Genomic DNA, 26,541 nt, shown 5'->3' with positions numbered 1-26,541 from the left:
CGTTCCCATCGTTAATCGTAACGTGTTGATCGGCGATTTCTCAATGATGATCAATTGCCGGTGCACGCTGATCCCTGACGATCGTAAAGCTCGCAGTCGATGTGGTTTGCAAGAGGGTACGGTGGCGTTTGTCATTAGGAGGGCCCGAAAGGGTTCAGAGCTCACGCGCACCGCACATACTTAGAAGATGGAATATCCTGTCGACGCGCGAATATACTCAGGTACGGCAGAGCGGGGCTCGTGATGATTTATGAGCCGCGGCGATCTCAAACCAGCTTTAATATTTCAAGTACTTTCGCGTGCGCACGTCTTATATATATATATATATTTCTGTATGATATACTGTTATTAAGTCGTGAGCGTGCACACGCATACACCGCGTCCCTTAATGCTCCAGTTCTTTATTTCGCAAATCCGATTCATCCGTCTTCGCGGTAACTCGAGTTTTATTTTCCCTCCTCGTATCTGCGTGTCATATCGCGGATCGAAAGAAGCAAGTTGTTAGCAACCTGGAAATGAGATGTCCGGCAAAAACGATGACGTTCGAGCGACAAAAAGTGCGACTGGGTTTCTCTCGACCGACGAAGAATTCTCCATCTTTCCTCCATTTAGCGGATCTAGATTCGATCTGACGATTATCTGTCGTATTCGATCCGCTCTGCGCCGTCATCTCCGTCGAATGCGTGCGATGCGTGCAATGAGGATGTAAGGTCTAAGTGAAACATAAGCAGCAACACGCGAGAAAGTGATGAAAGAGGCGCGTCATCGTCGTCGGCGACGAAGCGCGACGCGAAGAGTCGCAGTCGTGTAAAGATCGGCCCCTTTCGTTTCGTTTCTTTTTTTTCGTTCGCAATCCTCCCTTTTTCGTTATCATCGTCGATATCACGCGATGAGACGGAGGAGCGACGCAAGGAACGCAGCGGAGAGCATCCGTGCTCTCGGAAGGCTGCGATATCTTAGCGTGATTTATAAATAACTGAGCGTCCCTTCGCACGAGCGCTTCTCCTCTTCTCACTCTCGCCCCCTCCCCTTTCTCCCTTCCTCCGCTTTGCACACCGACGCACTCCGGCTTTTTTGCGTTCCGAGAGACCCCGTAATTCAGGTTCCCTCGCGCATAGTATAGGCGCACAACGCGAAGGGTAATTAACCGTCGTGTCGGTGTCGAGAAAACCGCGCCTCCGGGGCGAGCTTCGCTCGGCAGAGAAGAAAAAGAGAACGGAAAAACGAACGCACGAAAATTTTCGGTGTTGATTCCCCCCGCCGGCTCGGTTTTTACCGGACCGAAACGTTGCCCTCTCCTTCCTCCCGACCACGTGTAACCATAACGCATCACCGATGCATGCGATACGAAGGTATCTCTTTCGGTATTCCGCGAAAAAATCGGGGAGAGACCCGCCACCCTTCGGTTGGCAAGCCAGACTGGTAGTTATGGGCCGCGCGAATTCATTAGGGCGACGATTATTTATTACCACGGTGTGGAAAAAAGGTGCAAGAGCAAGAGAAAGGGTAAAAACGCGTCGCTCTAATCTTGACGAGCCCGACGAGTTCTCGGAAGCGATCAGAAAGCGGGAATCGTTGATTGGCGATATTTATCATTAATTAACACATGCCTGTTTTGCATCGCGTTTGAAAAGATACACGCTGGACCGACAGATCGATTCGATCGCTGAGATTCGTTAGCGCGAAAAATCAAATGGATAAAGGATGGCTCGAATCTTCGACGATCGAGCGAACTCGGTCGTCGACGATTGAAATCTTGAGAGAGACGCGGTGACTCCGCCGCTAATCTCTCGGCGAGATACACTAATTTGCCGTCTTAATGACTCGACGCGATATGCAAATCGCGAGGCGAAGAGTATAATACTTAAGGAACACGGGCCGCTGATCGGCCATGTATTTTCGAGGAGACCACACTGCGCATATAGCCGGTGGTGAAAGTATAATTCATGCCTGTCGGTTAAGGTGTCGCGTGCGTCTCCGTGATCGGTTTACCGCTGCATTTAACACGATATCGATCAACCTTGGGAGACCGATTGATTTCGGGAAGGTCGTACCTTCTTCAGGAGGAAAACGTGTCTTCAACGTCGCCATCGAAGATCGACGTAATCCGCGGATTTTGTCTGGAACGATATCGATCAACGAATCCGAGAAACTGATTGATCTCATAAAGATAGTATTTTCTTCTTCGCATGGGGAATGTGCCTTCAACGTGTTTTCGCCATCGAAAGTCAACGTGATCCGCGGATTTCGCTTCTAACGCTTGGCGTAGACGCACCTTGCACTTTTATTCGCCGGGATTTACACCGCCGTCCTGCGATTTTCTGCGCCGCCGATAACGGCTGTCACCGCGGTAAATAGTGAGAGGCGACCGTTTTCCCGCTCGGGTACCGTTGGAAAATTTAGATAAGAGAGTCTCGTACCTGTAACGGGTATTGGCATCGAGAAAAAAAATCCCACCCCTCACCCACTCGCAAGGCGACGAGCTGGTCGTCGTCGATATTCTAGCGGTCGCGGAATCAACCGTAAAAGTGTCACTGATCGATTCCAGCGCTGGATGACACTGCTCGCCTCCGGTCGCTCATTTATTCCGCGCACAGCGAGGCTCGTCCTGCTTGAAAGATTCATTCGGCATTCCCAGCATTTTTGCCCGCTGGCCTGATGGAATCGGATATTGATACGTTGCTAGCTGTTGCTACTCGTCTATCCTTAATTCCAATCTGAATATTTTAAGCGACGCCGCGCTTGTGTCGGCGTGAATCGCGTATATTGCGAAGTCCGTGTCCGGAGTGAACGTACCGTACAGAAGACTTCGTATTAATGTAGTCCCGTTCCCTAGGTAGGTAAAGACATCGAAAATTTCCAATCAGGCGCATCATTTCTGAATATTTGCGCACCTTGCTTGCTCCTCCGGAGCATCGCTGCCAATTCATTGAATAATTAATATTTATGGAAATAATAACATACATGAATATTTCGACGTAATCGCGCCTGATTGGAAATTCTCGATATTACTATATCTAAGGAACAAGACTGCATCAACCCTGAAAGTAACACCCGCGATCTAGACGATCTCTCTCTGTTCCTATTGCCCGTTGCCTGGTATTGTGCAGAGACTTTAACGCATGGTAAAGTGCGGTGAAGTAACTGTCGTGTATCCGATAAAGCTCGTCGGCGCGCTGTCGCGAGCTCCGCCGTCGCTCGAGACGTATCATCTCGTGTCGTAAGGAATTATCGACGTCCTCTCTCGTCACTTCTCGACGTTTACGGCCGCTTCGCCCTCGCAGGTGTTTCTTCCGAGCTAACGATCATAGCTGGGACCGATAACCGCGGAACGAGCGCCAACTCGCGCTTTAATCTTCTTCTTGCTCTTCTTCTTCTTCTTCGTCTTCCTCGTCACGGATCTCCTCCTCGGGATCATCCTCGCGCGGCTCCCTGAGTCCTTTGTCCGACTTGCGATACGTTGTTGTTGTACATACGGCAGTTCCTTCGATCCATCGGCAACCAAGGACGACTGAATCACTGCCTCGTGCCGGCTATCATTAACGGTCTATAAAATTCTGCCGGTCGCACTCGCGTCTTACCAGCGCGTCACCTCGAGCGGACAGATACGACGCGACGCGAGTCCTTCCCTCTCGCTCCTAACGGTCCGAATTATTATTTTCTCGCGGGAGTAACCGACATTTATGGCCCTTGGCAATCTTTATCTCTATCCTATGTGGCAATACGTTAGGATGAGCCGCGGTGGACGGAGACCTCCGCTCGATCGTTAAGGGAATAAGCAAGCGGCCCGTTACGCGGGCTGATCTATGAAAGAACCGATTGCACATTTTGTTTATAATGTATACAATCCCGGCGAATTTATCGCGACGCGCAACCTGCAATCTTTTGTTTTACGATCACGAGTTCGACCCTCCTTTTTTCGCAAAGAGGCATTCTGAAATCCTCGCCCGAGGCGAAGTACTGCGGCGCATTGTTTTCGTTAAGGAATTCCCTTGCGTTTTTACGATTCACTTAAGGCCTCCTTCCGCATCCAGCTGTACTAAGTTAACGTTTGAAGAATCAACGGATCAAATCGGGATCAATCGAACGATTTGTATACGTATCCTGGATTTCGGCCTCCTTCTTCTTGTTTATCCTCTCTTCAGGTCCTTCAAACGGCGCGTCCGTGAGAAATAGCCAGATACCGCGGCTTTTTCGTCGCGAAAAATAACGTTACGGACATATAAACATAATTGTTGCGATACATCTGATTAATATAACGGGCTACGAGCACTTGAGCTGTCAACGGGAAGATCGGAACACGATCTTCAGCAAGTTCTCGAATACGGACACGCGCTTCTCTCAGCGCGTCGCAAAGCCGACTTTGCCGCACGACATGGAAGATGTAGGCCAACGTTGACGAATACGATGACCGTGAAAGCTGAATGAACATTAGGCAAATATAAAATAAATTATAAAAATTTCAGGAATTTTTTATAGTTTTAAAGATTCGGAAAAACTCTTTTTTCAATTTTCTCGCGGATTTTTTCGGTCTCTTTTCGGAGAAAAATGGAGAAAAGCGATTTTTTAAACCATATATTTATCTTAAAAAAATAATGAAGAAAATGTAAGCCAACCTTGATAAATACAATGAACATGAATGTTGAACTGATATCAGAAAATTATAAAAAAAAATTGCAAGAATTTCAGAATTCTTTTTTTAATTAAGAAAATCCAGGTCAAGATTGGCAAATATAATGATTACCAAATGTTGACCCAATATTAGACCCAATATCATATAATGAAAAAAATTAAAATCACTTCTCGGAAATTGTTTGTAACAATTTACGGCGGATATCGCATCGGCCAACGCCGGCGTATATTCGCCGTGTCGCGTGGGACCGCCTTAACTGTGAATACGTTGTGATGTAATAACATTGTAATGTGAGGAGCGGGTGGTCCGCGGTGGCCTTCTTAACCACAAGCGTGTAATCGAGCTTATACGCGAGAATGCGTGTTCCTTCGACTACTGTTACCGTCCAAATTTATTCGGTGACGTTGCAGCTATTTTGGCCAGGCCTCGTCCACCGAGGACGCTTCTTAAGAGTGACGGACAAAGTGTAACGGCACATTTGCAAAAGGACGCTCCTTCTTCGCGGAAGAAGACATTAGCATGTATTGTTGATCGTTTCGCGCTGCTGAAACGCGTTTGTGTTTACGTTTGCTTTTGTGGTCGAACGAACGCGAGCGGCCGGGCAAGCAAATGAACGAACGAACGAGCATGCGTCAACTTCTTCAATGAGCAAACGAATCGCGGAAATTTGAGATTTCGGAACTTCTCGACCCCAGAAAATACGTATTTGCAGCGAATCTTTTTCATTTCATATTCCGGCCGCGCGAACTCCCCGCGATGTGATACTGCTCGGTGGAGCGGCCTCACGGTGTCCTTAACGGTACACATCGGTGTGATATCTGCGCCGGCTTGTCGATAAACAAATACAGGGCGGTGTGCAAATTAACCGCGAATACGGGACCTGCTTTTCGGGTTTTCTCGCCAGGAAACGTGATGTTCTTCGAAATTCCTTCGAAGGCGGTGGAGGCACCGTTCTCCGTTGAGAACTGTGTCGCCTGCGGCCACACAGAAAATCCAGAGGTTATTAATTATGAATTATTAATTATCTTATTATATTAATTTTTTACTCACTTACAATATTGTTCGTCGAAATAGAAAATTAATACTTAAGAAGTTTACACCTAATACTTTCCACGTTCGCAGGACGAGGTGTAGTTTCCACGAGCCCGGATGACTCGGGAGATCTTGCAGTTTTAAGGAAGCAGCAAGCAGAACGCTTCAAATGGCGACGATCCAGGGAAAGATAAGGTAAATTATCAATTTATCAACTTCTGTTTGCATTTTTCCCGATTCGTGCGCTCGATGGCACTTGTATCTCTCCTAACTACGAGTTGTAAATTATCATCTTGTTGCGTAAATAATTTTTTTTTTCTTCAACGGGGAAGGGAGGAAAAGGAAGATAACCGTACATTGCACGCGATCGAACGTGCCTTCGGCGAAATACACCGCACTTTTAGAATTTCTCCGCGTATATTTCCCTAGCGATGTGTCATTTATACGCGCGCGTTTACGCGCCGCGAGCGATGCCCGTCCGTGGACGACGCCGTACCGGCCCATGGCGGTAATAAGGAAACTCATATGGTCCTCGAATCTGGTTTCGGCCATGTAGGCGACTTTACGATCGAGGCACAGTTAACCGTTGAGAGAGTTCGACCACTTCTGACCACATCGGCTCGTGCAGACCGATTCGCACAGAATCCCGCTGGTCTCTCTGGAAAAGATTTCTTCCTACACGCGGATTAGTCGATGCGACGCGGCGCCTACTCCCCTTGCAAATAACAGAATCTTATACTTTATACCCTAACGGAACCTTAATTTACGGCCTGAAGGTCGGGCTAAATATTCGACATCGGATATTATCGAGCGTTTCGTTTTTCGAGGAAGCGTCTCGCGCGGCGGGAAATTCCGCGCGGCTAATAAAATCTACGATGAAACGCCGCCGTCGTAATTTGCGGGCGACGCAACGACGGGGGAGGGGGATTATTTGCGTGCGTGCAGGAGTACACTCCTTTACGTATCGTGAAACGTTCGCGTAACGTCCGCGAGAGCGACGAAAGAGCGTAGGCCGGAGTCCTTGGCCCAGAGGAGTCACTCACCGTGAAGGAATTCCCCGCGGCCTCTTCCTAACAACCTTCGCGTCGAGATCTCCGATCTTGAACTTGATCCTATGCCGCTCGGTGCCTGCCGCTTCCGACTTCCAAAATCGATGGACATGATCGTTTAAAACAGATACAGCGGCTTATGTGGGATCGGCCGCGGAATTTAGTCGCGGTTATCAGCGGGGTCGTTATCCGATAGAGAACTCGTGAACTTCTGGGGAGATGAGTACGTGACACGTGATACGTTACCGCCGCTTGAAATCCAATTATTATTATTATTATTATTATCCATTTATCAACAGGAAGTATTTCTTTTAGTATATAGAAAATATAATAATAATAATAATAATAATATTCTGCCTCTTGAAACAATTCTTTTACTAGCACTTGGCTAATAGACCATGCACTAAAGTACACAAAAAACAAACAATTAACGGAGAGTTAAAATCGTCATTGATATGCCGAGGAGAGACCAATTAGTATCGCTAGACACATTATTTTCTCTAGCATTCTTATTTTCTACAGCTATTTCTCTATAAATACTAATACTCCAGCCGATAACACAGCGACAGAGCGTAACGCCTCGATCCTTTTCTTATGCAAATTTAATAACCGTCCAGCAGTTGTATACAATGGATTTATGCGCACGTGTCATTTATGCCGCCGAGAGGAGTTTGACAATAACCATCTAACTTACTAAATCAATGTCGCGAGGGGAATTACAGAACAGCCCCTCTCCCCTTGCCCATACGCTCATAGTGTGTAGCGAAACGTTCTTGAAAATGGAAGGCGGAACGTATATCTCGAATTGAGACTTCCCGAGAGCCAGGAAGCTCGCCGGTATGAGAGGAAGAAATGACCACCGTGAGCCATGAAGGTACGGGATGATGGATAAGCGGCCGGTGAGGCCGAGAGGGTGAAGAACTCCCCGGGTGAATTCAGAACGGGTCTCTCTCGTATCGCCAGGAGAAGCGGGAAGTCGGAGGAGGCGCGGAGATCCGGGTTGATGGTCTCGGTATCCTGATAAAACTCTCCTCTCTCTCTCTCTCTCTCTCTTTCCCTGTCTATCTCTCTCTCTTTTTCTCTCTCTTGTCCTTTTTTTTTCATAAGCGGCGCGAGCGGCCGCTCTTAAGGAGCCGGTGTTCCGTTACGAATATTTACTGCCGAAATTCCGGCGCAATGACGCGCGACCGGTGGATGCAGTTTTCTTGTTCCTCTTCTTCTTCCTCCTCCTCCTCCTCGTGACCTTGCGTGTATAACGAGAGGATATCGTGTTGCTGATTCGTTAGCCGAACTAACGAATAATTAGCTGTGAAACGACGTCGCATCGCGGCCAAACCCGATAATCTGCCCGGGAAACGTGTCGCCGCGCGAGGTGAATGCAATCGTTGTCGTCGGACGTACCAGAGAAGCGCTCGTGCAAAAGGAGGCGCAGGAGGTGTCGTAATATCGAGCGAGATGCTATCGGAGCGCTCGTGAATAATGCATATCCGAAGGCAACGCGATGCGATAATCGATGCGGTTTAAGCGCCTTTAAACGATTACGCCGATGACTTATGGTATCGATACGCGCGTTACTTAGGATCGCACGCACGGAACGTACACCTCGGGATCGTTCCATTACTATTTATGAATCACCTGGATGCGAGTGTATGCGTGTAGATATAAATTACGGAATATGTATAGATGTACGGATTTATCGAGGAAGAAGAGAGAAGGAGAATGAAGAACAAACGAGAGGAGAGAAGCGGTGAAGCGAAGAGTATTCTCTCGAGTATCGCACGATTTAAATTAAACTTTCGAGCATCTCGCAGGATTCAAATTGGAAGCAAGTGCAAAGTGTAACCGCCGCCCGTCGCCGACGTTAATCATATTACGCTGCGTCGCTAATTGACTCGAAGTACAATTAAGTGAGAAATCGCACAAGACGCCAGCCCGCTCGTTCTTGTAGATATTTCAGAGCGGAAGCGAGCCGGACTAACGTCGAGAGAAAAGAAGCGATAATGAGCACTGTTTTAGCGAAAAAGCTCTGATTCATCGTCAGAATATTTTTAGCCTCTTTCCGTGATTCTCTTTTTTCTCCATATCTTCTCTATATCTTTTACGCTCCGTGCAGCGACGATTTTACGTAATTTCTCGGCTGGAAGGGCACGGCGCAGTCAATTACATAAAATAAAACGTTACTTCCGCCGTTAACAATCGGCGGATACGGCAGCTGTTAGCAATGGTCGAACTATGGGTCTGCCCCTCGTCCCTTTGCGTTTGTCACGTTCCGGCACCAATCGTTCGTCGGAAATAACGGAGAAGAAAGTAATAATTAACGAAGAATAATTAATAATTTCGTCTGGCTTCGCGCTTCCTTCAAACCGCTGGAATTTTTAGACAATTTAAAAAGATTAAATCCACCGATTTACTGTTATAATTTGACGAGTGTATTTTCTTTTCTTCTGACTCTATGAAAATAATAATAATAATAGTCTTTATTTACGGGAAAAACCTTTTAAAATATATTAAAAAAAAACTAATGGCAGATTGATTACAAAGCATGAAATTGGATATCTTGCAAAACTGTTCTGGTTACCTTTGCGATACCAAACTTTCTCATTGTTAATTAATTTCTTTTAAAACTATATTGTAAAATAATAATGTAAATGGTCCTGTGAGTGGCTCAGTTATATATACTCATGTGGGTTTTAACATGAAAAAACAATAATAATTAACGGAGACTTGGAATGATTGGAATGTGCTCAATCGGGCAGTTGGCAACCTACGTTATTCGCTCGCTTACGCCACCAACAGGAAGCTATCGCCACCTCTTCTCCTTTTCGCTAAGATTCCTGTTTCCTCGTTTACCTACTAGAAGTAAGAGGTNCCCCCCCCCCCCCGTGAAGAAAGCATGTTATGCAATGAATTATTCTCCAATGGCAGCGATATCGTCTACGTTAACGAAAAGCTACGTCATCAGGCATACGAGTATTATTCGACTTGCCTGTAACGTCACGCTTGTAAAGTACGGTGAATCGGTTCGTTATTCGCTCGACTCGCAGAATGCCACTTATTCACGCGCAATGAACTGTAACTTTTAAATTTGAATTCTGACGTCGAAATTAACAAATCGACCGTAGTGCTGTACTCGGTGGAAACCTGCCGTCAAATCGACGCGGTAAATTACAATGCATCGTTAAGCATATATTTTTAACATCGACGAGCGTCAGATGTTATTATCCGGGTGCGCGTGTATATATATGCTTTTATCTTCTTATGTAAGTCCGATAAGTTCACGTGACGTAACGTCAAAACGTAACGTTAATTGTTCTAACCGTTACCGTTCACATATCATCGTGATCCAATATCGGTTGCTCCGAGTTAATTTTTCATATAGATCTTTAATATCAGTGACAAACAATTTGCGTTGGATATATTAAACGCTGCTATAGTAAAAATCTAACGACGGTAAAAAATGGCAAACCGATGATAAGCGCGACGAAATTGACGGATTACCAGCAAAATCAGATTCGAGATAAACGTTATCTGACGCAAGTTTAAAGAAAAGATTGGGTTTTCCCATCAGATATCCAACGAGAGAAAAAAGATCATGTGTGAAATTTGCCCATACATGACTATATATAATCATACATGTTCACAACGAAAAAATACTGCTGTTTACAAATTAAACGCAATCGAAGCAAATGCTTCCGGCTACTTGTGCTTCTGACAGCACATGATGTCGGCATTTAATTAAATGATATAACATTTTTTCCACATGGACATATATGATCATATATAACATATCATATGTAACCACATATATGGGCCAAATTCATGTATAATTTTATGTAATCATATATACAATCACTTTTCCCCGTGTGAAAAGTGAGCGAAGAGGTGACCTCTACTCTGATTTGCATCTATTTGAAAAAAAAATTTTAATATGCTGCATCGGTTCAAGTACACGTATCGTCCTCGTATGTCGTTACGTGCGTAACATGCCTAAAGCGCCACTAACACGCCACGAATTTAAATGGCGAGTTTGAACTAAAATCGGTAGTACATGCCGAATACAGAGAAAAAAAAGGAAAATTATATGGGGGGAGCGTTTTGTGCCCCCCCCCCCATCCTCGGTACAAACACAACTTCCCGATTCCCCATGCTCCTCTTCCAAGCCGCTAATGCGCTCGTCGATATTCGAGTGATAAAAATCGTTTCACGGAAACGATCCATTATTTAATCTGTCCCAGCACATACATACACGCATCCAGCACACACACAGACACACATCTCGGTGTCATACACGTCGCCAATTATTTCAAGGCTCCTCCGGCAGGATAAAAACTGACGTTACGGATACTCACCGACAGATACTCGCGTCGCCACTCATTACCGCATAACCGTCGTTACGATTTTGCAGTGCAATTATATCATTGTTCGTGTTCCAACGCCGGAAGAAAAGAAACAAAAAAAACGTACGTAACTCGAAGCACCATTACGACAATTCGGACAAATTACTCATTATGCGACTAGCGTGCGGACTAGGATACGCGCGATTACTTTAGTCGATTACCTTAGTCGAAAAGGTACGCGTATCGCTTTGGCTGAAAGAAAAGATATCGATGCGCTCGATCGCCGGCTGAATCGCGAAAGTCGTCGGTCCTCCGGCAAGGAAAGGGGGGCAGGGTGTCAACGGTCGTGCCGAGCCGTCATCTCGGCTGAATAACGCGCGAATAACGCGCTCATGACGCGCGGAATAACGCTCGTTACGCATGTATCTGATCGGAAGAGGTTGTTTTTCATTCGGGTCAAAGGACTTGGCGGCGAAGATCCCGAGCGTGCGAGTTACACCAGCCGCCCGGTGAGAACAGAGCGGAGAGTCTCCGAAGAGCAGCCTCTCCTCTCGCGTTCACCTCGTTACTTCCCGGCGCCCCGGATTTATTACGACGGACGACAAATTGCCGGCGATCCCGTGCTCGCGCCGACGATGTCACATGAGCAACGAGTAACGCATGCGTTAACGCGCGAACTCGCGCTGTGCGAACGAACGCGTGTGGATCGTTATGAGGAAACGAGGTGTGCACGTGCGGCACAGTTGTATAAGTGATCGGTGCGGCGAACAGGTAGAGGAGTCATGATGCATATTATATCGCGCCGACGGACCGAATTTTCCGTTTCCTTGAGACCGTTGCCGTGAGCCTCTCGTCGTCGTCGCGCTCGCTCGCCCGTCCGTTCGCTCGGCCGTGGACGATCACAGCTCGCCTCGGTTCTTTTAAACGGTGGGAAACGGTGCGGTGTTAATTTTTCAACTTTTTTTTTTAATAATTGAAACCAGAGGAAAAGAGATATATATATCGAGACTGGAGAGAGAAAGAAAGAGTGAGAGAGACGCTTGGCATTTCGCGGAGGTTGCATAGTGTCGCTGCCAAGAGTGCATCGCGTGTCGTCCCGTAATTATGGTGAATTCTGCCCGTGCAGGATACTTGAGGAGGACACGTCTGCGTGTTTCGTAGAGAAATATTGTATTTTTCCCAAAACGACGATTTTTCCAATTTTTCTTTTCCCCCTAGGGGAAATTTCAGAACACTAATTGTCAGACCGAAGCGTGATTGAGACATTCAGTCAGGCGATTAGAAGGCGAACGCCGCGATTACGTGGCTCTCTTACTCATCGGCAGATAACCGCGATCGTTAGAGTCAATATTTGTCTTTATCCGCCGGATGCTCGCTCGTGTTCGAAATAACATATCTCGGTTGGTGTCGAAATTGCAGATTCCCGTGCGCTGCTTCTGTAAAAGGAGGACACGCGACGGCGTCGCGATGTAAGGGCGCGATTTAGGAGCTCGAATCGCCCCGAATCAACTGACCGATGAGAGACCTCAGAGAGTTCTGATCGATCTTCCCGATCGACATTGCTTCCCGCGAGATTGGGGGGATTTTAGAAGATAAGGATCGATAACAATGACCGGAAATATTTTCGTCCGAAGGGCCGTCAAGAACAGGGTGCCTATTCTGAAATGGTTGCCGCGTTACAAAGTGGAAGACGCATTGGGTGACCTCGTTGCGGGTCTCACTGTGGGACTGACCTTGATACCTCAAGTACTTTCAAATCTAAGCGACAGACACGCACAAGCACGCACAATCGCTCGCTGTTAAAGACGCGATATTTTTTCTAGGCGATCGCTTACGCCGGATTGGCGGGCTTGGACCCGCAGTATGGACTGTACAGCGCGTTCGCCGGAAGTTTCGTCTACATTGTCTTCGGGACGTGTCGGGAGGTCAACATCGGCCCGACCGCGCTCATATCTTTGCTGACATGGACGTACGCGAGGTACAGACGTGCGACCTTCTCGTGAAAACGGTAACACGACGGAACGATTTATCCAAATCGTCGTCGTTTAAGAATTACCGGCACCAATTCAAGGAAATATTTACTAAGGAATATTGGAGTAATTATTTTACTTGGATCAAGTAAACATTACTTGATTGTAGCACTTTTTTTATGGGTCATTTTCAATAGTCCATAACTCGAAATTTTACATGTTGTTTGCAAAATGATAGGAAATTTTCTTGTTCACCTCAATCCGTTCTACGCCATCACGAAGATTGTCCCTGTTGGTCTGGGACATAAAAATTTACGTAATCCAAGTAAAATAATTACCCCAACACTCCTTCACAAATATTTTCTTGAACGTAGCACTTTTTTCCTTTTAGTACAAACACTTGACTGACGGCTATTTTAAATCGTCGATTAGCATAATCAGAGTTTGTCGAAAACCACCCTTATTAGACGTGAACTCTTCCGTTCCCGTCAAATTTGCAAAAACATCTCTCGACTGTACATTTGAAATTTCCTTCGGTACACAAACCGCCAAACACGCAGGTGAATATCTTTGCCGAACATACGCGAGATATGAACATAAAATCTCTTTGTGAGAACAGCGGTCTGAGCTAACAGTTAACCGTTATGAGCTCGCTTTTTTACGACGATTACGATTACGATCGATCACGCTCATGGCGATTATCGTTGCTTATCCTTGAGCGGGGCGACGGCTCTTTCATCGCCGTTGAATTTTCAAAAGCGCTGCCTAATTGTAATTTGACATCTCTCGGCACACCGGCCACTAAACGCGGACGAATGATAAAATGAATGTGGGTCGTAGTGTATCGTTGCCCGGGAGTTGTATTTAATCAGCCGCCACAATAGGTAGGTCCGACTCACATTGAAGACACCATTACTGGCGTGATTGACGTAACAATGTTCCTTTCTCGTTGGAGGTTCTATCCGGTCGCTACGGGAGAATGTGCGGGATCGCTCGGTGTGGCGCGACCGAATTGTTAAGTAATACTTTTCGCACGATGGGGAAAAACCAGTTTAATCAGCAGGAATGCGTGACATAACGTGCCGGGAATAATGAGTGACATTTAGCCAGGCTATAATTGAATCCCGGCGTTTGATAGACTCGCTGTACTTCGGTAACGATTTGCTACCAGGGGAATTCCCGAGTACGCGGCCTTGCTGTGCTTCTTGTCGGGATGCGTGACGATCTTGCTTGGTATCCTGCGCTTGGGATTCCTCGTGGAGTTCGTGTCGGTACCGGTGGTGTCCGGGTTCACGTCGGCCGCGAGTCTCATCATCGCCTGCAGCCAGATCAAGAGCCTGCTGGGCTTGAGCATCCACGGCGAGAGCTTCGTCGACATATGGCGCGAACTGGCCAGCAACATCACCGACACCAGAATACCGGATTTGATCTTGTCTTGTTGTTGTATTCTGATTCTGTTGCTTCTCAAGGTATCATACGCACGGGAGAAACAATTCTGCCGGTGTAGCTGAATTTTCCGTTGCCTGGAGACCAGATGAAAACTTGGTTGGTAGGAATAGGAAGATTTCTGTAGGAGGTTTCTACATAGAAAAAAATTAGTGTTAATTCAAGACTCATACTCTTATATAAAGGCAAAAAGATGTAATCTTGTGTGAAGATAAAACTTGTTTACTCATGAAGAAATTCTCTATATATAGTTTCAGTAAAAGTACCATATTCTTGTTATTCATATTCATATTCTTGTTATTCATGAATAATTTTCATGAAATGAGGGGAAAAATATTGGATATAGAAAAAACGATATCTTCAAACGAAAATTTGTATCAGTTTAAAAATATCGTTCTTACATCTACATATCCACTATATACTAATTTTGTTCCGTGTATTCAGCCAAATGCTGTCAATTTTCTCGACTGACGCTTTAACGCAGTCGAACGTTCATACAAAATGTTCTTAGTTTATAATAGTTCTTAGCTTAAAATAGTCTCATTGTAATAATAGTTCTTAGTTTAAAATAGTCTCGTTGTAATAGAAATATTATTTCTTGCCACCGAGTTTTTCCGTCTGGTTTCTATTCATTATATTCATTCGCAGGAACTGCGATTTTTTTCCGTTCGACCATTTTTCTTTATCTTCTTTTCTTCCTTTTCACCCGTGACGATCACACAGCGCGCTTACACCGCCTTTTTGTTCCCAGCATCTGAAAGATAAAAGAGTCGCCGGTGTCAAGCTGAAGAGGTTTCTCTGGATGATCGGCACGGCCAGGAACGCGCTCGTGGTCATCCTCTGCGCGGTCGCGTCCTACATCTTCGAGACGCACGGCGGTGCGCCGTTCATTCTTACGGGCCACATCGACGCCGGCCTTCCGAGCGTCGAGCCACCTCCGTTCTGGCGGACGACTGGCAATCAGACCGAGAACTTCATCGACATGGCCAAGAACTTGAAGACCGGCATCTTGGTGGTGCCGCTGATCTCGATCATCGGGAACGTTGCCATCGCGAAAGCCTTTTGTACGACAAGTTTCCGATCTGTATACTCTTCGTGTCCGTTACTCGCATACGGAAAAAACAATTCCGTCGGTTTAAAATTTCGGGAAAAACGTTTTATTCTCCATTTTTCCGCGGATTTCTTCGGTTTTCATTCCAAAGGTACAGAAATTCATGTAGAAAAATTCACACGTATGATTTGCATAGAACCTGCCACATTTAATTTTTTTTTTCGTAGAAAAGATAAGAAACTAAAACTAAATCCGCAGAAAAATTGGGAAAACCGATTTTTTTCCAAATTTGAAAATTATAGTAACGATAACGCAGTTACATTTTTCGGATAACGGTAATATAATCGTTATTTTCATTGTTATTTTGCCCACGTCAACACATGTATGAAACGGGCGAATCCCAAAAAGTCTTCAAAACGCGGAGGAAAAGTAACGGAAATTGTAACGACTCGTTAATTCATGAGTAAGGATAACAGTAACGGGTAACGCTACGAGTTACTTTTCAAAAGTAATTTTCCCAAACCTGGAATAAAATCTCACTCTGTGAATGACCTTCGTCGCTCGTAGCGCGAGGCATGCCCTTGGACGCCACGCAGGAGATGCTGACCCTCGGCCTCTGTAACGTAGTGGGCTCGTTCTTCCACTCAATGCCCGTCACCGGCTCCTTCTCCAGGAGCGCGGTGAACAACGCTTCCGGTGTGCGGACTCCCTTCGGCGGCGTGTACACAGGTGAGAATCTCGGGCGAAGCGCGGGTTTTCACTCGCAACGAATACATGCGACGTCATCTTGTGTAATTTACGATGTATTATTATATATTAACAAGTGTGCGGCAAACGTGCAATTTCAGGTGCTCTAGTCGTACTCGCGCTAAGTTTACTGACCCCGTATTTTTATTACATCCCGAAGGCGACGCTCAGCTCCGTCATAATCAGCGCGGTGATATTCATGGTGGAGGTCGGTATGGTAATTCCGCTCTGGAAGTGCAATAGTGAGTAGCTCTCAATTAATTGGCTATCGTAATCGCAAATGATTAAAGAGCGCTTGTTAAGAATATCATATTAATTTGTACAATATAGATTGATAAAATGCTATTTTTTTTCCCTTCTTTTTAATTGTGTCAATACTAATATTAGTCAAAAGACAGATGTCCTTTATTATATACATCTTTCTGTATATAATTTATATACAGGGTGTCCCAGCCTAACGTGGACAAACTTTCTAAGGGTGAGATAGAGATGAACAAAAGCAAATTTTTTAGTTATTAACTAAAGAAGTTTCTATACACGGCCACTTTCAATAATTAATATCTCGAAATGTGTGTTGCAAAATAGTAGAGGACTTTTTTCACCTCAACCCGTTCTACGTTTTTACGAAGTGTGATCTAGGATACGCGGTATATATCATAATAAAAAAATATATTTTATATTTATTTTTATTCATTATATAATAAAGAATAATCTATGCTTGAATGTTCACGCCTTTTGGCCCAATTAACAGATTGGCTGTCAACAATTCCCGCATGTTCTACCACCTACGCCAGTAAAATTGGATTTCTCTAATACGAGCCGTTTCGTCCTTTCTGTCATAACTTTGTCATCTCTCCTCTGCGTAGAACGTGATCTAATTCCGGCGTTCGCCACATTCCTCGCATGCCTGTTCGCTGGTGTCGAACTGGGAATAGTGATAGGTGCGATGATCGATCTCGCTATACTGATATACCTCAATGCACGACCGGCAATATATATCGAATACAGAAACGTAAGGGGTGCGAAAGTGTACTCGAAATTGTGTACGAAAAGCTACAGCGAAGTATCAAGGATTTTCTCTCCGCAGACTGCGACAGCGAACTACGTCCTGGTACGTCCTAGCGCCGGACTTCTGTTCCCGGCGGTGGACTACTTGAGAATGTACCTGACGGAAGTGTTGTTGAAGAAGTATCAGAGCTCCTTGAAAAATCCCAAACCCTTCACGAACGTCGTGCTGGACTGCGAGCACATCGACAAGATAGACTTCACCGCCGCGCAGGTATTGAAACGATACAGAGAACATAATATATAAATAAATAATATAGAAATAACAGATAACGTATAAATAACATAATATATAAGTGCTAGTAATATATATATATATATAGGTTGTCCTAGTCTCACGACTTTAATTTTACCATGAAAGGTTCTCCGAGCAATTTAACTTTTCCTTTGCGTAAATCGCATAAATGTCGAGGGAGATCATTATTTATGCTAAATTTTCAATCTTCAATATATCTTTGTATTAAATTTCAAATTAAAAATTCCGTTAAATTAAAATCCCCGTGAAATTAGTCAGAGAAAATAATTTTGCTCGAAAATATTCTTGTTATCCACTTCTTCAATCGCTTGTATCTGAGAAACTATCGACGTCTCGACATATTCATTGAGAGAAAATTAGCTTTAAATTGTTCGAAGAGCCTCTCGGTAAAATTAAAGTCACGAGAGCTGGGATATCCTATATACGCTAAAAATAGTCAATGGATAACTGTACCTCTATTATACAATTGTTACTTGCAGGGTATTAACATGGCTATGAAAGACTTCAACGATAACAATCGCCAGTTAATAATGCTGCGTCCGAATGCCGACGTGTTGAAAAGCGTACAATCGATGTCGAGCGAGCCGATCTTAACGGCAAAAAGCGACGTCGATCTGATCGCCATTTTAAATGATTTAAAGGATTCGAAGCGACTCGGTCGAGACTCGAAGAGCCTCGTCGAGGTGAACGCTCTAGATTGCAAGATCGTCCCTGACGCTACGGATGAGTTTACCACCACTAAATTATGACATGTCTTAAGTTCAAGCAAACCTATAATATAACAGCTTTAGACATAATCCCAGAAGTTTGTTGTATTTATTTTCATAAAAATCTTCAATCGACAAGAATCAACACTGTATCATCCTCGTTAACGATACATTCTATAAACAAAAAAATACGAGGTAGAAAAATAGAATTTATATAGAATACAATTTTCAGTGTGAAACATTTCATCTTAAAATTACAAGAAATTGAAGAGGAAAATCTTACATGCTAAGTACTCTCCCTCTTCTACCCCCGTTGAACAATATATCTCGCAATGACATCTCAATATAACGATTCTCGCACATACCTTTTAGCATCTGCAACTTAAATCTGTGTTACTGTAAACATTTATTAACTTAAATTGAGAATTTAAACAGCTCGTGAGCACAATCTCTCAAGTTATAAAGACTCGCAGGCGAGCTTCGAAGTGCGATCACTTTGGATCTGCTCATAACGCTCGCCAGATAACACAAATAAACATAATAATATTCTCTTCGTCTTTGCCACTTTGGTTATAGCTTCTTCGTAATATTAAAATTAATCGCTCGTTATATCAAAACTTATAATTAATACCCTCACAAGCTACGGTCTGTGGGGGAGGAGGGAGACATGAACAATTATAGTAAGTAAATGGATCAAGCTAAATAACAAACGTTGCGGCAGTCTTCTCCATCGATGAACTACGAAAGTGTCAATTTCATATAGTATATATATAGAACTGCAATTCGCAAAGAGATTTTTAAAACAGATATTAAAAGAAAAAGTAATCTGCATCGATATAAATGAATCTCGTGTTAAAGCTCGATAAAGCTATAATAGTTTCAATCGCATATATGCGTTTCTTAGTCCTGGTCTACAATAGGTGCTTTGAGCCTGAAAAAATTGACTGATCACAGTCGAATGTGAAGAGAATAATTAACTGTGATTGATCAATTTCTTAGAGCTTAAAATACCTATCGCAAACCGGGACTTGAGCGAAGTCTACAATGAGGATTTAAGGCGTAAGATTTAAGAAACCGACCAATCGTGACTGGCTTTTCTCCTATTATTCGACTGTGATTGGTCAATTTCTCAACTTTTATTTTAGCCTTGAATTCTCATTGTAGACACCCCGCTTTACACGTCGCGACAACTTACATTTTTGTGTTCTGGATGGTCTTGGCGATGCCGCGGCCGACGCCGACGGAGGACGCGTGGTACTCCTTCGGGAAGTCATGGCACGGTACGTTCTTGCGAAAGCCGCCGTTATACCTCTGGAACGATGACTGACGGTATCCCGTGTTCTGCCTCATTCTGAAGTCTTGCTTAAACATACGCGGCGGGAGCTGGTCGGTCTTGTTTGGGATGTTAATGCTGTTCGTCATGAACTCCTTCGGCGATATGATCGGCGGGATGTCCTCCAGACTGCTGTCCTCGCAGACCAGGTCCTGCGTCTTCTTGGGACTCTTCGGCCGTGGCTGCGCGTAGTTCATCGCGTTCTGCTTGTAGTACCTCTGGCCCGGCGGGCCGAAGACGTTGTACTGATTCATAGCCGCGGGTGCGAAAGACTGCTGCTGGACTCGTGAGACCGGTAAATGCGAGGCCGGTGTCGCCGGTGTCGCGTACTGGGGAACGTCGTAGGTGGTTGTACGCAGGCAGTTGTCCTGGTACCTCTTGTTGTAGTAGCGATTGGACCTCGCGGGGGCGTCCTCGACGGCGGTGTTCCCCGGCTCGTACATACCCTTCACGTAGCTCGGGTTCGCGTGCATCTGCACGGCTGCGTTGCCGCTGGCCGGCAGATAGTGGACGTACCTGTGCTGCGGCGGCTGGTCGTGCATGCACATCGCGGCGACATCGTTGTAACTGCTCGACTGGCCGGCCACGCTGGGCAGCACGGTGTAGCTGGTGCACGGGGGACTGTGGTAGATCGGCGTCTGGTAGTGGATCTGGGGGTTCCAGTTCGGTTGTATGCAGGGCGTGAAGAGCAATGGATGCGACGGCAGGCAGTTCGGCGCGTTGTACTCGTCCGGGGCGAAGGACGACGCGGCGCTGTACACGTGCATCGGTTGGGCACCGGCGTGGTTGGCGAACTGCTCGATATGGAAGCCGTCCTGCACCGGGAGGTTCCATCTACTGATCTGACTCGCCGGTTGGCCCGGGAAGTCCGACAGTGGCGTGAAGGGCCTCTGCGCGTTCGGCGTGTATCTGTTCGAGCTCTCTCGATTGCCGTTTATCGCGTCGAACATGGTGGCGGCGTCGCCGGCCGACGGCTGCGTCACGTTGTACGGCTCGTACACGTGGTCGAAGGTGTTGGGGATCTGCGGCAGCCGCAGCGCCGTGTCGCTCATCGGCGGACGCTGCTGCTCGTAAAATCGCTGCCCATAGTCCATCTCCCGCATCCGCACGTGGCCCTCCGTCTGGACGAACTGCTGCACGCTCGTCGCGCTCCTCGGCTCGGACGGCTCGTTCCAGATGACCGGCTGACTTCTCATCTGACTCTGCGTCTGCTGTCGGGTGTCCTCCGGCTTGTATATATGCTGGCTCATCGGGTAGCCCGGCGACCCTGCGTAGCTCTTGGTCATATCCAAGTCGAACGAGTCCTTCGACGACTTCATCCCTTCGTCGTCCACTTTAGCGTTCCCGTCTGTCGGTCTCTGATCGGTTCTGTCGTTGTCGAGTGCCTTTTCGTTCGGACAGCTTTCTCCCGACGCCACGTGCACTTGTCTCGCGTGATCCTCAACACTCGCTGGCTTCTTGTCTCCCGTGGAATTTCCGTTAGCGTCGATGTTGAGAATCGACGCGTCGGTTTCCGGCGACTTTGCGTTAGCCGGCTGCGCGTCATCACCGTCTCTCTCGCGTTGTTGCTTCACGTCAGACTCGAAATTGCTCGGCTCTTCGGCCCTCGTGTCCAAGCTGGGAGATGCGTCGGCCGGCAGGCAGTCTCTCTTCATCTTCGCGACGGTTCTGTACTCGGCGGTACCGGCGCGCTCCTTGTCGGGTGTCGTGTTGCTGCGCGCGTACAACGGGTTTCTCCCGCAAGCTGGAGCACTCTCGATGTTCTTGGTCTTCGCAGGCCTCGACAATGTTGAGTTTTTGTATTGCGCGACGAACGTGGTGTTCCTGGTGGCGACATAGGGCTTCGGATCGCTCGGAGGATTCTTCTCGCCACTCCTCCTCTCGCATTCGCGCATAGGCGAGTCGGAGTTCCTACACGCAGGCACCGCTTTCTCCGTTCTATCTGGGGTCTTATTTTTATCGACACCGCGGTTAATCGGATACGATGCGTTACCTCTCGAGGACTCCTGCCCTTTGCTCTTCAGCGTGAACTGTTTTGTAGTTATTCGTTGTTGAACCTGCGATGTTTTGTCCTTATTTGAAGAGGCGGGACAAGATGAACTCTGCACTTTCTGATCGCTCTGGCTTGTATCTGCTGTTTTATTTGGTTCCTTCTCATCTGCCTTCGGCAGACCTGACTTTGCAGCGGTATCCTTTGTTTTATTTTCCATTCCTTTCGTTGGAACACCGTGTTGTCTTACAAATTCATCCTTTGGGCAAGTCTTCTTTGTGAATATATGCTTGCCGCTGGCACGTTCGCCTCTTCCGCTCTTATCGGTGATCGGCGATTTCGACAGATTGGAAAGCGATCTGTTAGGATTGGTAAAAAGGGTGGAAGGTTTGTCGTTGCAACATTTAGATAAACTTGTTGTACTTGCGTTCTTGATGTTTGTTTTCAGCGAAGTGAGGGTCTTCTTCATACACGCGTCTGGGAAAGAGTATAAAAAGTCTATTATTTCGTTTTTTAATTTGCATGTCGATGTAAATCAACTTACCTTTATCCTTCGGTTCCACTGATGCCTTATCGTTTCCCGATAACTCCGATGTGCTTGCTTTTGACATATCTAACGTCGTGAGTTTGGCATTATTATTATTTTTGTCAGAATCATTTGTTAAATCCAATTCTTTCGCATCATGATCGTCTTCTTGCGACTCCGGAAATTTCGGACATGTGACATTCCTAATTTATTATATAAATATAAAAAGTAATGAAACAATATACATATTATTTTTAATTGGCACGTTACTTTTGAAGAAGTTGAACGTTTTTTTCTGCTTACTGTGTCTTGTCTTCAAGGGCATTTTGCGACACATTTTCTTGATCTTTCCGTTCCTTATCTACATGACATTGATTTTCCAACTGTACTGTTACAAGATTTTCTTGAATAGCTATGCTTGATCCTTCTTCTTCTGCCTTTTGCATAATCGATACGTGAGCATTTGGAAATATGTTAGATATATTCATATTTTTATCCTGTAAATTTCTGTCACTTTTAGCCATCGAGTCGCTAGATAAATCTCTCATATGTGTATTCACTGTTAAATGGTATTCACGGGACTCTTCAGCTGAATTAGTGTTGCTGTCTTCCATCGCAGGAATCTTATCTTCTACTTTGTTATCCTCCTCATGACCTCTTCTTGGCTTACAGTGAGTTTTTACTCTCACACTGTAATTATGCAACATTATTAATATAAAATAACATATCATCAATATAAAATATAACTATCAGATATAACATGTGACAACAATATTACAAAATATACCCTTAATCCATCCATTCACCGACAAAAATTTATATAAATTAAATATTATGATATAAATTACAATAGAAATTATAAATACAGGTTATTCCAGAGCCCATGCTAAATTCTCTGTGACAAAAATTTCTAGATTCATAATTTATAACATGGGTGAAAAACCAGACTTTATCATCTCCTTTTGTACCTCTGAATTTCTATTTCTTAGTTTATCAGATTTCTTTAATATTCTACATTTTATAAAATGTAGTAGCCCTAATATTTATGTAGCTGTATACAACAATTCTAAAATATCCTGTATATACACGCAACAAAAATAAGTGTATTTTTATGTACCTGAATCTAGAGCTTCACATATATTCAATAAAATATAAATATGTAAAATATATATATATATATATACAATATATATAATAAGAAATAAGCGATGAAAATTAATTAAGGCAAAGAAATTAAGGAAGACAAACGTACGGGCTTGCCGGATGGGACGTATTTTTCAGCCATTGCATGTTCTGTAGTTTGCTAACCATTGCCTCTCGCCTTACAGCAGAGGTCTTTTCTAAACCATTAGCCGCCAAATCCATCATATACCTATCACAAAACACATACACCAGATAATAAGACCAGATACCTTTCTGTTCCAACACTCATGCAACTCGGCTGTGCTATGTTATTTCGGTTCGAAAAATCACGGAAAACTTCCCTACGATTCTCCTACAGAAAAACACTTCTTATACATATCCTTCTCAAAACACTCCAAGAGAAGGTGCAACTGAGCGAAGTCACAGTACAAGTCGTACTGTTGATGTTGTTAGTGTGAGACGAGGATGCAAAAAAAGGAAGGATACGACGCGACGGACGAATTCGAGATTGTTGAAACGATTAATTACCGATTTTATGGATCGACGATGATGAAATTTGGTGAGAACGAGAAAGAGAGAGAGTCTCTGCCAACTCCGTACGTGCGACTGTGACCTACTCTTTACAAAGAACGATTCGCTAATGTCTCCGGCCTCTAACGTTATCTCCCGGCACAAATATAAACAATGAACCAACGTCGAACGACGTGCGTAGATCGTACCGTCACGCGTCAAAGTTTCCGGTCTCGGTGCTTTTCACGTGCGATCTACCGAACAATACTGACAAGAGAGCATCTTACCTCGCTCGTAGACAATTGAGATACTCGACACGTACGACAGACAGTCACCCATGAACCAAAAATATCGCTCTAACGCGCGCAACAGACGCCGCGAGCTGACACCGATCGAGCGAGGAAATTTCAAAAATTGTTCCGCTGTTCGCCGAACACGCCGATTGGCTGTCTCGTAGACACGAGCAAGCGCTACCGATAACTCGCGATCTTCCCCCGAATTCGCTCCATTCGGTCTCGTCCAATCACAGAACACGGGAACGCAGGCGGCTCGCGTCGATAACGATTGGAACTGATCGACAGCCTTAGTTACCTTTCGAGTCGTACCGACCGGATTAGTGTCACGCTACGTCGCTAGATGGCGCCAGCTGTCGCTGAGATGTCCGTTGGCGCGTCGCAGTGTAAGATGGCGAATAAAGCTACGGCGGGATTTATTTTGCGAAATACAACTCGTGAATTGTACTTATTACTTATCTAATGAAAGCTGAAGTTTTGCAGGTAACATGAGCGTGATATGCTGTATATTCTCTCAAAACATCAAGTCGGCGTATTACAATAGAGAACAACAAAGGAGCGTCGTAAACAGTGCTGACGGATTTATTGCAAGAAACGCAGAGGCGTCGCAAATATGAAGTACATCGCAAGATACAGAGGTATATATATTTTTTATAGATGTGTAAATACATACATTCAATGTAATTCAGCTTGTATAATTACTTTATATAATTTTACGTAACAGTTATATAAAAATAGCTAAAAAGATGCAAAATTAATAATACGGTTATCAGAAATGTATTAAATAAAATAATGTATTTCTATTAACTTTACGGTTGCTTATCAATTTTGCGCATTTTAACTAGCGCTTGCTCGTATAGGCCTTGCTATACTTCTTAATTAAGAATTATGTAATTAATATTTTGAAGACTAAGGACTGTGGAACAATAGCATTATTCTCGACTAACATCATTTTACAAGGACACCCCGACATTTCGACACGAGGTCTTCTTCGCCGTTAAAACTTTCTTAGCGTGGTGCAATAGGAATGGAGGCAACATTGAATGGTTTTGTCACATATTTCGGTCGTTGGTTGCACCGTAAACAACCAGGCGAGACAAATTGCTCCGCTGACGACGCTTTCATAACGGCGGAATCCGTCTCGGGGAGACGAAAAAGTGGAAAATTAGTAAGCAATTTGGCAAAATTTCTCTCGAAAGCGAAATACCTGTTGATTGTGCGATCGTCCTGCGAAAATTCGTCCTTTGCGAATCCCATTTCCCAGCAAGTTATATCCTATAAGCACATAATATTCCTAGAATATTATATATGAACATTATTAAATATTAAAATAATATTCTTATAATATAATGAAGAATGTTATGTAATATTTTTTAGTATTATAGGAATGTTTTATTGATGTTTCATGTGGACTTCGCATAATATTCTTGGCATGTTATAAAAATGTTTTTAGAATATAAAAAAAAATGAAATAATAATAATGTAGAAAAAATATATATATACATAAAGTTGAATATTTAAAAAATATATAATATTACAATAACATTAAATAAATGTTATTTTTTAAATATTATTAAGGATGAACATATAATCATCTATTAATCTATATTCCAAAAATATTACTTAGTATTAAATAATATTACGCGCTTATAGAGGATATATTTAAAATCTACATTCATCTACAGTAGTTCATATATTTAAAATCAATATTCGCCACATATAAAACGAAAATAAAAGATTACGTGTCCGCTCGTACATCCACTGGCGACGCGTAGAAGCAGATTTCCGCGGCGCAGAAAAACCACAAGCCGGGGACCGTGGCGAGCGCGGGCGCGAAAGTAGAGATAATGAAAGGAAAAGCGCTCGACCCTTGATCTTCCGCGAAAATAGAATTAATTACACATTAATTATAGGGGAGAAAGTCTCGCGGATCGCGTGAATTTTCTGAAGAAACACAGGGATGCGTCGTCGAGGGGAGCGGCGGAACGGACAATAACGAAAATCGTCGCTCGCCGAATGCGATCAATAGGACGATCGTCGACGTAATACCGTCGCGGTAGACTCGTCGAATTTCGTAAGCAAATGACGAAAACAGTAACGATGGGAAATCTTAATTAATACGCTGGCGTGACGATCGTTGACTCGCTCGTGACACTTTTATTTTCGCTAGCGCGCGCCGCTATCTGACGCTTGGTCACACCTGCTGGCTGCAGGGACGCAGCTGTGAAAATTAATTAACACGCCGCTGCCCGATCGCTGATGATTGGTCATCCTCCCTCATCCCCTAAGGACAATAGGACGAAATGACGAAGTATAACCGCTCGTTCACGGAGGAAACAAATTTTGGTGTTGTAGCAAAATACGAAATCCGTAAGTCGGAACGGAACAGAGGCACGAAGAGCTTTGCTGAGAGAGGGATAGTGAGATGGGAGTAATTTTTTTTTCCGCTACAA

The 26,541-nt window shown here is 44.6% G+C and overlaps 2 protein-coding genes across 9 annotated transcripts in view; one reads left to right on the top strand and one right to left on the bottom strand.

The window, feature by feature from the left end:
• LOC106745387 (sodium-independent sulfate anion transporter-like) overlaps nucleotides 1–18,498 on the top strand; it is a 42,678-nt gene extending 24,180 nt beyond the window's left edge. For 3 of the 8 annotated variants that reach the window (XM_014620956.1, XM_014620959.1, XM_014620957.1), the window contains exons 2-11: nucleotides 5,756–5,860; nucleotides 12,471–12,797; nucleotides 12,875–13,029; nucleotides 14,193–14,490; nucleotides 15,219–15,531; nucleotides 16,086–16,247; nucleotides 16,367–16,507; nucleotides 17,132–17,277; nucleotides 17,353–17,544; nucleotides 18,066–18,498. In XM_014620956.1, coding sequence (XP_014476442.1) covers nucleotides 12,660–12,797; nucleotides 12,875–13,029; nucleotides 14,193–14,490; nucleotides 15,219–15,531; nucleotides 16,086–16,247; nucleotides 16,367–16,507; nucleotides 17,132–17,277; nucleotides 17,353–17,544; nucleotides 18,066–18,335 — 1,815 coding nt within the window. In that variant the 5' untranslated portion in view covers nucleotides 5,756–5,860; nucleotides 12,471–12,659 and the 3' untranslated portion in view covers nucleotides 18,336–18,498. The other 5 variants (XM_014620960.1, XM_014620962.1, XM_014620961.1 and 2 more) reach the window with 5 other exon arrangements.
• Nucleotides 18,499–19,380: 882 nt separating this feature from the next.
• On the bottom strand, nucleotides 19,381–25,345 carry LOC106745328. The gene is made up of 5 exons (XM_014620840.1): nucleotides 25,296–25,345; nucleotides 23,395–23,514; nucleotides 22,446–22,832; nucleotides 22,161–22,345; nucleotides 19,381–22,093 (listed from the first exon to the last, which is right to left on the bottom strand). Exons 1-5 carry the CDS (start codon nucleotides 25,343–25,345, stop codon nucleotides 19,485–19,487), a joined length of 3,351 nt encoding a protein of 1,116 aa, XP_014476326.1. The 3' UTR covers nucleotides 19,381–19,484.
• Nucleotides 25,346–26,541: the final 1,196 nt, after the last annotated feature.

The sequence above is a fragment of the Dinoponera quadriceps genome, unplaced genomic scaffold (assembly GCF_001313825.1).
Source record: "Dinoponera quadriceps isolate SergipeBrazil2010 unplaced genomic scaffold, ASM131382v1 scaffold1609, whole genome shotgun sequence".
Classification (NCBI taxonomy): Eukaryota; Metazoa; Arthropoda; class Insecta; order Hymenoptera; family Formicidae; genus Dinoponera; species Dinoponera quadriceps.
Note: the sequence above shows the minus strand (reverse complement) of the source record. Positions and strands in the feature narration are given on the sequence as shown.

Coding starts and splice junctions, on each gene's coding strand:
- LOC106745328 (XM_014620840.1), bottom strand. CDS start 25,345: ATGGGATTCGCAAAGGACGAATTTTCGCAGGACGATCGCACAATCAAC. Junction 22,833..23,394: donor ACGTCCCATCCGGCAAGCCC/GTACGTTTGTCT, acceptor GCATAATTACAG/TGTGAGAGTAAAAACTCACT. Junction 22,094..22,160: donor AGTGGAACCGAAGGATAAAG/GTAAGTTGATTT, acceptor ACTCTTTCCCAG/ACGCGTGTATGAAGAAGACC.